The sequence below is a fragment of the Oncorhynchus clarkii genome, chromosome 9, assembly GCF_045791955.1.
Source record: "Oncorhynchus clarkii lewisi isolate Uvic-CL-2024 chromosome 9, UVic_Ocla_1.0, whole genome shotgun sequence".
In the NCBI taxonomy this organism is placed as follows: domain Eukaryota; kingdom Metazoa; phylum Chordata; class Actinopteri; order Salmoniformes; family Salmonidae; genus Oncorhynchus; species Oncorhynchus clarkii.
In genome coordinates, this window is record NC_092155.1 from 31,387,538 (window position 1) to 31,400,171 (window position 12,634).

The window sequence follows — 12,634 nt, forward strand, 5'->3', positions numbered from 1 at the left end:
GGTTGAGAGAATGCCAAGAGTGTGCAAAGCTGTCATCAAGGCAAAGGGTGGCTACTTTGAAGAATCTCAAACATAAAATATATTTTGATTAGTTTAACACTTTTTTGGTTACTACATGATTCCATACGTGTGATTTCATAGTTTTGATGTCTTCATTATTATTCTACAATGTAGAAAATAGTCAAAATAAAGAAAAATGCTTGAATGAGTAGGTGTGTCCAAACTTTTGACTGGTACTGTATATCTAAATAAAAATATATGTTGGTCAGTCCAATAAGCATGTTAATATACACAACCGAAATGTCCATCCAAAAAGTATCCCAAAATACACATCACTGCACGTACATTAGCTGAAGAGAATATTGTAATTATAAATATTAGTCAAAGACAGGGGGCGATAGAGAGCAAAGAACTGGCCACTGCTGGAATTCAGAGGAGCCTCAAAAATACAGCCGCAGCCTTTCTCCTTTTCTTTTATTGCGATGCCATACCTTCACCGCACAGCACAGATGGCTACGGGTCTCCCTATGTTAAGTGGGAGAGAGGGGAAACCTTTACCGGAGGACGACCTCACATGCACGCGTGCACTCACGTATTTTAGCGTTCGATTAATGTAAATTATTCCGCTTTGGCATCAATATATTTTTTTGTCAGGGAAGGTGTTTAGATCTAGACTTGTTTATACATTCCAATGTTCTGAGTTTAATTGCCCACCATGGGCTATAGCCCCACACTGCAGCATCACACATCTCTGCCAGGGATAGTTCTGGGTGGGTTGTGCAGTGTCCAAGTGTCGCACGCTCCGACAAGCCCATCCACGGAGGTGTCTAGGCTGCATTCATGGAAATAATAAGGGGCAAGGTAACACTGAGCTCGCTGCTCCGGAGAGAACAAAGCCACAGGCGACCACACACATTTGTATCAGTAACCACAGAGAGAAACCTCAGCGCTGCGCTCAGAATCCAACACGTAGGGGCCTCTATCTCCCCGTTTGGTCATAATAATCTACTGAACCAACAAATAATTATGTAGAATTAGGCTACATAATGACTGGACGATGGAGAGTCATCGGTTAAAGATATTACTTGGATATAGGACTGTAGGCTATCATAGCCTACATGCGTAAAAGTTTGACAACAAATACAAGCGAAAATGGAACCGGCGTGTTGGAATAGTCAAGCCATCACTCGAAAATGAGCGGCAACTATCTCAACTTTAGTGAGAAATATATATTACGGTCTGCATAGCACCGTCTTCATAGCACGGTCTACTGGCTACAGACATCTTATGACTGTGTAATAAACAAAACACCACCATGTAAAATGCGGCAGTCCAATCTTTTCTATTGGCGCATTATAGGCTAAGCCATAACGCAATTTACATGTTGAATTAATGAAGCGGCATCCTCGTAAAATGGTTCACGATAGAGTGTATCTTTTCTAAGCCATCTCACTATTCCCCCACCCTGACAAAGACCATTCGAATGGGTAGTGTGTGATGCATTGCAATTGCATTTTCTTCATGTGGTACTGTCACATTTGGTTAAATCATCCCCTTATTAACAAGAAACAAAAAACCTCTCGTCTCTCTCTCTCCCTCCCTCCCTCTCCTTTTAACAAATAGGCCTACCCTCTAGAAACCTACCAAACAAATTCAGCCCTAGTTACGTGCGCTGGGGAACGAAACTGGAGAGGTGGAGAGAGCGCGCGAGACACAATTGTGAATCGCTCTCACAGTCCAGCAGATAGGTGCTGCAAACGCACGCTGCGTACATGCATGTGTTGAGTGGGCGCTTGGATTGAGAATGCGGGAAAGAAGGAGGATTCTCACGTAATAATTCACCGACATTTTCCAATATCTACATCGGGAATTACAATTGTCCTTGTTTGTTTCATTTTTTTTATTATTCCCTCACTATCAGTTTTTTTGTATTCTATCCGTATTGCTTGCGACTGTGAGAACTAACGTTAACTACTTACGGGCTGCTTGTTATAAGTGAGTGAATGTAGAGAAGAAATCAGAGTGCACGGATGCTGCTTGGAAAGGCTACTGGACACATAATGTGTTGCTTATACGCTGTTTCAAGGTAAGAAGACGAGTGGCTCTGTAAAGTAGCCTAACTGTATCATCACAATTTGGGAATCTGTGCGGGCAATTTCATTGCCACTAATCTGTTGGAAATACCGTCTAAGGAATCTTGACCATTTACATCGCTTCTATATCAATCTGGGAGATGTGTTTTTTTGTCTAACTGAATAAACTCGGACTGATAAAATAAGATAACATCTTGGACATTTTCTCTTTACAGACATGATAAGATATTCGGAATCGTTATGAATTCATGACATAGGATATAACCAGACTGAACGGACTGTTAAAGAAACATTTATTCGTTGCTGGAAAAAAGGGGTGAGGATAATCCCCCCCACCCCACCCACAAAAAAATGAAGAAAAGTATAGCGGGTGCACTTGCTCTCATTCACTGCAGTTGAAGCGGTGTTGGAGTGCGTCCGGAGTATGAAGTCTTACACATCCTGAAACGAAGGACTTCAAATTAACCGAGAAGGAAAATTACGTTTAACAAAAACAATAGCAGCAAGTAAACGTCATCCTCATTCGATTCAAGGCTTTATAATCCAGTTAAGACATTGCGGGGAACAATGAGGACTACTGGCGCAGTGGACTATATATGCTACAGTATACTCATCCTGCAGCTGCTGAATCAGCCCGATGCCAAGCAAGTGTTGCGATATCGCTTGGCTGAGGAGGGACCCGCCGATGTCAGGGTAGGGAACGTAGCCAAAGACCTCGGAATCGTCGCCGGGTCTGGTGAGGTTACGTTTACCCTCGAGTCCGGCTCTGATTTTTTCAAAATAGATAATATAACAGGCGAGTTGACCACTAATGAACGGCGGATAGACCGTGAAAAATTACAGCAGTGCCAAATGATATTTGATGAAAACGAATGTTTCATAGATTTTGAAGTGTCAGTAATTGGACCGGCTCAGAGCTGGGTTGACCTGTTCGAGGGGAAAGTCATTATTTTAGACATAAATGACAACACCCCGTCTTTCCCCTCTCCTGTTCTGACACTGTCAGTGGAAGAGAACAGACCGATTGGCACTCTCTATCTCCTGCCCACTGCCACCGACAGAGATTTTGGCAGGAACGGAATTGAGAGATATGAGCTTATTCAGGACAGCGGGGAGAGCTCCAGGCGCCTGGGTTCGAACTCAGGGGGACGCGGAGTGGACAGCAGGAGATTTGATGAGGGGGCAGCCAGGAGCAGCGTCTTTGAACTGCAAGTTGCTGACACAACTGATGGGGAAAAACAGCCGCAGCTCATCATTAAAGGAGCGCTGGACAGGGAGCAGAGGGACTCTTATGAGCTCACCCTGCGTGTTAGGGATGGGGGCGACCCCCCACGCTCCTCCCAGGCCATCCTGAGGGTGATGATCACTGATGTGAATGACAACAGCCCCCGCTTTGAGAAGGCTGTGTATGAGGCTGACCTGCCAGAGAACAGCTCCCCTGGTGCCCCCATCCTGCAGCTGAAAGCAGCTGATGCAGACGTTGGGGTGAACGGTCAGATTGAGTATGTATTTGGTGCGGCCACAGAGTCAGTGCGTAGGCTGCTGAGGCTGGACGAGGGCTCGGGGTGGCTTAGCGTGCTCCATCGTATTGACCGCGAGGAGGTGAGCCAGCTGCGCTTCACGGTAATGGCAAGGGATCGAGGTCAGCCACCCAAAATGGACAAGGCAACCGTGGTCCTCAACATCAAAGATGAGAACGACAACGTGCCTGCTATCGAGATTCGTAAGATCGGACGCATTTTCTTGAAAGATGGTGTGGCCAATGTGGCAGAGGATGTAGTGGTGGACACGCCTATAGCTTTAGTCCAGGTGTCAGACCGCGACCAGGGCGAGAACGGCATCGTGACCTGCACTGTGGTGGGTGACGTGCCCTTCCAGCTCAAACCGGCCAGTGAGATTGAGGGTGAGATGAATAAGAAGAAATACTTTCTCCATACATCAGCCCCGCTGGACTATGAGGCCACACAGGAGTACAACGTGGTCATCGTGGCTGTGGACTCAGGAAGCCCTAGCCTGGCCAGTAATAACTCGCTTATCGTGAAGGTGGGAGACTTCAACGACAACCCACCCATCTTTAGCCAGAACGTGGTGGAGGTGTCCTTTCTGGAAAACAATGCCCCAGGCGAGAGGGTGACCACAGTGCAGGCAATCGATGCTGACAGTGGCAAGAATGCAGAAATCGCCTACTCCCTCGTCTCCTCTGTAAATGGGATATTCTCCATTGATGCAGACAGTGGTGACATCAGAGTAAACACCATTCTGGACAGGGAGCAAACAGAGAGGTATGAGTTCAAAGTGATAGCTAAAGATAAGGGCATGCCCATACTTCAGGGGTCAGCCACTGTGGTGGTCCTGGTGGCAGATAAGAACGACAATGAGCCAAAGTTCATGCAGGACGTGTTCACCTTCTACGTCAAAGAGAACCTAACACCCAACAGCCCTGTTGGCATGGTGACCGTCATTGACGCTGATAAGGGCCAGAACGCTGAAATGAGCCTCTTCATCGAGGAAGAGGAGGATATCTTCTCCATTGAGAATGACACAGGAACCATTTTCTCCACCATGTCATTTGACCGCGAGCAGAAGACTTCATACACATTTAGGGTCAAGGCTGTGGACGGTGGAGACCCACCCAGATCCGCCACAGCCACCGTGTCACTTTTTGTGATGGATGAGAACGACAACCCGCCAACCGTCACCTTCCCCATCAACAGCACTTACACTCTCCTGCCCCCCTCCAGCAACGTCAGGACTGTAGTACGAACCGTCATAGCCACTGATACGGACACAGGGATCAACGCTGACCTGAACTACAGCATCATCGGTGGAAACCCCTTCAAACTGTTTGATATTGACGGAGGCAGCGGGGTCATCTCACTGGTGGGGAAGCTGGAGCAGAAACACTATGGCCTCCATCGACTCGTGGTTCAGGTGAACGACAGCGGGCAGCCGTCCCAGAGCACCACTACCCTTGTGCATGTCTATGTCAATGAGACCCTCTCCAACTCCACCATTGTAGAGGCCCAGGTGGCCAAGAGCCTGGGTACGCCGCTCAATACCAACATCGCTGGTGACCCCAACTACGACCTGGGTAAGCAGCGGCTGAGCATCGTCATCGGGGTGGTCTCGGGCATCATGACAGTCATTCTCATCATCCTCATCGTCGTCATGGCCCGTTACTGCCGCCCCAAGAACAAGAATGGCTATGAGGCAGGCAAGAAGGACCACGAGGACTTCTTCACCCCTCAGCAGCATGACAAGGGCAAAAAGCCTAAGAAGGACAAGAAGAATAAGAAGTCCAAACAGCCACTGTACAGCAGCATCGTTACCATTGAGGCCTCCAAGCCCAACGGCCAGCGCTACGATGGTGTCAACGAGAAGCTGTCGGACAGCCCTGGGATGGGCCGATACCGGTCTGTTAACGGAGGGCCCGGGAGCCCGGATCTGGCCCGGCACTACAAGTCCAGCTCGCCACTGCCCACAGTCCAGCTCCACCCCCAGTCACCCACGGCCGGGAAAAAGCATCAGGCTGTTCAGGACCTTCCCCCTGCCAACACCTTCGTTGGCACCGGAGATAACATTTCCCTTGGATCTGACCACTGCTCTGAGTATAGCAGTCAAACCATCAACAAGTACAACAAACAGGTAAGAATACATTGACTCATATATATATATATATATATATATATATATATATATTGTCATTTTTTTCTTCTTCTTGTTCTTTCTGTTTTCAAATGTGTCATGTTTCTCCCTCTCTTAGTGTTATCTCCTGCGTAATACCTCCTGACAGGGCTAGTCTCAGTAGTCATGTTGCTTTTATGGTGCTAATATGTGTCAAGTTAGCTATATTGATCTGTTTGGGTTTGGAGTGCCATTCACCATGTAATATTGAAAAGGAAATGAGGACATGCGTAGCCTATGCCAGGATTTCATTTTCACTCGCCTAAGCATATCTCTTTTGCTCTCTCTAGTATTGTGAGGCGGTTTAGTTTGACTGTGGTGTCACTTTTGCTGACCTGTGCATGTATGTGTTTTGAGTGTTGTAGACAGTTTGCATAAGGGTCTGGTTTGCAGTTATTCTATCACAGTGTGGCTAAGTAGCTAGGATACACTTCTGCTAGGTCAATAACTCCCCGCCCTCTTTGTAACAAAGCAGCCTTTTTCTTCCTTTTAGAGGGTGAAAAAAAAACAAGAGGAAGAAAAACAAGTAAGACATTGTGAAAATGAAATATAGGAGTGGCCTTCTAAAGGAATGCTAACCGAGGTAGCCGTGTTTTACTGGATTTCAGCTTGACTAGGAACATCTGGGCAGGAGGTCACAACTTTCCTGTGCCCTGATGTGTCTGTATCAATTCACTGACCCAGCAGTGAAATCAGGCTTACCTAAACCTTTCCCTCCTGCTCTTTCTCTCTCTTTCTCTCTCTCTTTCGTTCTCATGTTCTGTCTCAGACATGTTCTGTCTTTCACTCTCTCCATCCCTTCTGTAGGCTACTCTCATGTATCTCTTCATCCATCCATTTCTCTCTCTTCCCTCTTTCTCTCTCTCTCCTTCATCTCACTATACCCTCTTTATTTCCTTATGACACCCATCTCTTTCACATTCTCCCTCCGGCCATCACTTCCTCTGTTTCCCATCTTCCTCTCTCCTCTCATCGACTCTTTGTGCCATCATTCATGGCTGCACGCATGACAGGGAACTTCATATTCTAGGGAAGTGTGAATTAATCAATTCATATCATTATGGTTCTTAAAAAAAAACGAATCTATGAGAAAGCCAGGTGGTGCGAATCAAGGTTAATACATGATGAAGTCGGTTCCTTTTCATCTGCATTTACCAGGAAAATAACACTTACCCTATTGTTTCATGTGTTTTCTATGGCAATCTAATGCATTATTGATTGTTCTCTTACGTGTTGGAAGCAGCAAACTCCTCTTGCATTCCTGAGTGCTGTTCAGCACAGTAGATTGGGCTGATTTCTCTCTTTCTTGTTCCCCCCCTCATCTTGTGTCCCCCCTTGCTCTTTCTCTCTCTCTCTCTCTCTCTCTCTCTCTCTCTCTCTCTCTCTCTCTCTCTATCCGCCCCTGCATCTTTTCCTTTCTTCAAAGCCGCCTCCTCTCCCACCCTATCTTTCACTCTCCTCTATCTCTCACCACCATACCAATTTCTGCCCCTCTCCTCAAAATCATTGCTCTCAATTTCTTTTTGCTCTTTTCCTCGCCTGTCTTTTTTCTTGCAGTCTCTTTCTTTATTAATCTTCTCTCCCTTACTCTACGCTATATCCCTTTCCCTTCTGCTATTTCCTCTTTAATTTCTCAATCTCCCTCCCTCTACTGTCTCTAACAGCTTCTAATGCGCTGTATTCAGTGTTTTGTGTGAGGACTGCTGTTGCTTACGAATGTCCCATCCATAATTAACAGGACACTCTATTTGCTGCGGCAGAGCCATGTATTGTGTATGTCGCTAGCTGTGCTGCTGCACTTTTCCATAATTATTTATTTACTTTTTCATGTGAATGCTCGCTACAGCGTTTTTTTTTTTTTATAGACAAGTCAATTCATTCGAAGATTCAGACACAGACCCGAAAACACACAGGGGTGTTGAGCATTGAGTGTTGAGCGTTTGCAAAGGCTGTCCCCGCCACCATAATGTGCAATTACCTCTTTTTAAACATGCAGAGCTACTTTTTCTCGATTCTCCTCAACGGTTCCTGTAGAAGTGGCTAATGTAGAAGTGTTGCCCTCTATGGTTTAATGAATATTGTCAGAAGCAGTGGCAACTGTAGCCCCATGTACCCATTAGGCACCAGAGATACAGTATATAACATTCTATGACGTGTTATTACTTTCCCATACATGCCTTGTCAAACATTCCCTGTTGATACTTCGATTGAACGGCTGCACTTACAGTCTCCTGAGGGCCACCACAGGGCCACCACAGCTAAAACACGCTGGTAAGCACCCCCCTTTGGTTGAGGACATAATGTGTAAGAAACCCATAGGTGCTGGGGATGGAATTATACATAGAAATAGAAATGAATAGATTCTATTTCTATCGAATTAAACATGGCTTCTTGTCCGACTCCGTTGTTGCTATGGATTTGCATGCAGAGGCCGGTGGGAGGTTGGATTAGGGATAAGGTTTCATGTCTGATTGTAGAGAATTGCACAGTAGATCACATTGTATTGCGACTGCTGGAGACAGGGTAATCCGCAATGTCAAATTGATCACATTAGATATGGAAATTGCTATTCAAAACATATCAGATTTAACCTTTGTTATTGAATTAACAGTGGCAGGGAATCCAAAATGCATTGCAATCTACGATATTTAAGGCTCATTGAGGTTGAGACCTTTTGATGGGATTAGCAAATCTCTCTCTCTCACTCACACACATACACCGACTGTCTCTCTCTCTCTCTCTCTCTCTCTCTTTATCCATCTTTCCCTCTACTTTCTCCTCTTTCTCTCGCTCCACTTCTCACACTCTCCTTCGCTCACTCTCCTCCCAGAAATAGAGACAGACACAAGAAAGAGAGCCCTGTTCGAGGTACACAGAGTGGTCTCTACTTTTCCACAGGAGACTTGGGGGGGGGGTGCAGCTTCACTATCCTATTGACTATGAGTCTCTACTGCGGTATCAGGTTCCTTCTAGGTCTCCTTCCACCTCATCCTTCGCCTACCTAATATAACAATAACCACCGCACATGCAGCAGCCGGCTTGGGCTCCAAGCAGGTAACCAGGCAACCAGTGAAGTTTAGCAGGTTGTCATCAGACATTTAAGCAGTCATTAAGTCAGGGGAGCACAGAGTGAAACGCCAGCGTGTCACTGAGCAGCCATTGAGTTAGAACAGTAGGGTGATGTACCTGACATTTCAGTCCTTCCTGGAACTCCACACTTATTGGATTCAAGCCTGTGTTTTTTTGTCTCTCTCTCTTTCTTCCATTGTATCCCTACTGTGTTATGTTTCCGTAGCTAAATCCCTGTGTTAAATAGTGTTTATTTGATAATCGCCATACTCTCAAGTACCAAACGCCTAAAGCTAAATTATTGGTCAAACTTGATTTGGAATTGTGCGTATTTTCCATTTGTAGATGCTCTACAAATGGTCATACTATCAACAAACTATCTGTTGATGAGCATCTGTTTGCTAAGGTTAGGGTTAGGTTTAGAATAAGGGATTAGGGTTAGGGTAAAGATTAAGGTAAGGGTCATGGCTAGGGTTATAGGTTAAGGGTTAAGTTAAGGATTACAATAAGGGTTAAAGTTAGGGTTAGGTCTAGGGTTAGGGTTAGGGTTAGTAGATAGTTAGTTGAAATGTTACTGATAGTCTGTAGAGCAGGGGTTTCCAACAGGTCGATCACGAGCTACCAGTAGCTAGCAGTCCACCTATGAGTAGCTTGCCAAACAATTCTGAAAGTATATGCAATTTTCACTTGTTCCACCACAAACTGTCATAAACAAATCTCTTTCAGACACCGCAAGCTCCTAGCTACTACCTTATCAATGCAACATTGACATTATCACACCGCTGGTTAGCCACTATTGGCTTAAAAAGCCAAACCTTACACAATATCTGCCAATTATTTCCAGCATTTTTGCATCTGTTTGTCTGTGTGGTGCGTTCGTTTGTCTCTCACTCCTGGTGTATCCAGTTGATGTGATAACCGTCTTGTGGGTTGATTGAAATACTTTCCCCAAAACCTTCTCAATTAAATTTTAACTGCAAAGTAGGCTTACCTGGCAGAAGTATATCATGGGTAAGTATTTGATTTGTATCTATAATTTATTTGCAAACTTGTCTATGAAATGAGCAGTAGCAGCATTGCTAGACTGGCACATTCGTCTGTACATTCCTCACTCCCTAGATGGACATTTAAAGGTGCAATATGCAAAAATTGCTCTGCCATTTCATGGTTGCTAAAATTAAAATAGTTCAGTTTAGGTTTATGTGACAAAACAAGAAAAATATGTTATTTTCAGCTCTTTGAAGCTGGTGTACAAACCCAGAACAATTGTCATTTTTAGAGTTTTAAACCAGGAAAACAAAAATGAGAAAACATAATTTGGGAAAATATAAAAGATAATTAGGTTTTATAGGGCCCCTCTTAGAGTTGTTTATTAACCATTATTTTACCAGAAATATTGACAGAAAACCTAGTGCACTACCTTTTCTTGTACACGAAGGATCCGGGTAAGAGTTGCAGGGGTGAGGGAGAAGAGAAAATATATGCCTATTTGAAAGCTAAAAAAAATGAGTAGCTCGCGACATGTTAAAAAAATTTAAAAGTAGCTCTCATGTTACAAAAGGTTGGAGACCCCTGCTGTAGAGCATCTACAGGTGGACTGTCCAAATAAAGTGTTACTAAATTATTGGCTAAGCTAAGATATTAAATATAATTCCTTCCATAGCTCACCTGTTCTATCCAAAGACACAATGTTTACTCTTAAAGTAACTCACCATGCCTTTTTTAAGTGGGGCATTTGAAATAATGTTATCCCCTGTCCAGGTGGATCCTTAGTCTTATCTTTTCTAAACAATCGAGAACTGAGGCAGGTTGCAATCCTATCCCTCTGCTTCAGGGCATGCATACATCTCAGTACAGTGGGTCAGCTGAGGCTGCCTCGCCTCAGGCTAGGGTTGGTTCAGCGAGCATGACTGGACATTGCCCCATTGCCCTCACCGCCCTCTCCTCCCTCACCTCATTCCACTTGCACAGTGTTGCTCCTATCCTCCCTCTTCCTTCCCTTCCCATCCCCTCCAACTTGTCAAGCCCCAGCTTACCTTATTTACATAGGGACCCCATGTTCCCTTCTCGCCACAGCATCTCAAACAAATAATATCAGCATGCAAATAGGGGTCATTAAGTATGTGTTCGCCAGCCAAACACACATGATGTAACAGGCACTTTAGCCGAGATCACAAAACCAGTATGGAAAAACCTCCATTTGCCTGGACGCTAATTTCTTTAAAAACGGAAGCTATTGTAGTTACCTAAACACCTTTGAAATGCCACACTTGTCCTAATCTGTTTTGCCGCCCCCTTTGTGAATCTTTATTATTGCCGTCTACTAACCTAGCGTGTTTGTAAATAGTCTGCAGCCTATATCTATATGAACCATTGCAAATCGTCTACCTACTGTATGTTTACCCCGCTCTGTAAACTTCAGTACGTTTCTGTAACCTTCCATTTAGTTGCTTCTGATTCTATCTGTGTCAAAAAGGTTGAGGGAGGCAGTCACCAGTTGCACTCAATAAGGTAATTACTTGATAAGAGGTACTGTTCGAGGTTTATCATGTTTGGTCAGGTTGACTCCCCCGTGGATGCTGAAACGGGTCGAATGACTGACTCGAGGCTGGACCGGAGAGAAAACATTGGCCACTGTTGGTATCTTAGCCGTTATATGATGCAAATGGCTCGACTAATAGTTGTAGAACGGTTTTGTTTATCTTCTATATTTTAATCCCATGTGGATCGTCCAAGTTATGATACACTGTAAAGAAATAAGGAAGTAGGCATAAAATGTTCTGTGTTCGGTATGTGTTCACCCATATGGGAGTTTGTGAATTGTACAGGTAAAACATTTGGCATGAATCGGTTGAACAACATATGAATGGATTACATTCTTTGTAGAGTATAACCACTAAAAGGAAATCATCATGCAACTAACATAACATTAACCAAGCAGCATCTGTTTGCCTGTGAATCATTAAGTATACGCACAGCACAGGGAAAAGAGCTGGTGGTGTGAGAAGATGAAGATGGTGCAGAATGAGATCAGCTGGTTGGTTCATCACTGCTTTATGTTTAGTACAGGGGGTTGCCTGTGGTGCTGTGTGTTTACTGCCGTGTCGACTGATGCTAATTTGATCACATTTGTCTCGGATGGCTTAATTTACTTTGTTATGGACGGCAAGACCACACCAGGCATTTTGTGTATGTGCTTTACAGTGAGACTGGAAGGGGGGATATTGGGAGAGATGGAGAGAGAGTGAGAGATAAAATACTTGTGAAATTGCACTGGCCAGCAAATTCCTGAATAATTTGAGTGGGGTGATTTAAATACATTAGTTTTAGGCCAGTGACTAATCTGCAGATTAGGGTTACCTGACAGCTAGGCATGCATGGAGAACAGATGAAGAAGGAAGTAAGGAGGGAGAGAAAGTGAGAATGAGCAAGAGGGAGAACACTAGTCCCTACTCAATACTGAATGTGTTGGATTCTGTCTGACCAGTTGTTTGACTACTGGTTGGGTGACCCTGTACATAACACTAAATAAGATGTGACTTAAGTGGTATTATACCTCATGTATTTCAATGGCTTTGAATGGACTGCTCCTGGCTACCTGACCTGGAAGAATATTGCGAAGGCGAGGCCTTTCGAAAGGCAATACTTTTTTCAAAAGAGTAGAAATCAATCACCTTTCGGGTGTTTTCACATATCGTCTTCTTTAGAAGAACCGATCTCCGTCCTCTTTAAAGTGAACTCTGGGGTGAAAGCAAAAGAACTCAGTTCTCTTTATAGTCACACTGCCA

At 44.5% G+C, this 12,634-nt stretch overlaps 1 protein-coding gene across 1 annotated transcript in view; it reads left to right on the forward strand.

Moving 5' to 3' along the window:
- The first annotated feature begins 1,692 nt into the window (after positions 1–1,692).
- Positions 1,693–12,634, forward strand: part of LOC139416206 (protocadherin-7-like) — a 223,844-nt gene continuing 212,902 nt past the window's right edge. Inside the window, exon 1 of the mRNA XM_071164605.1 lies at positions 1,693–5,738. Coding sequence (XP_071020706.1) covers positions 2,661–5,738 — 3,078 coding nt within the window. The 5' untranslated portion in view covers positions 1,693–2,660. The remainder of the gene's footprint in view (positions 5,739–12,634) is intronic.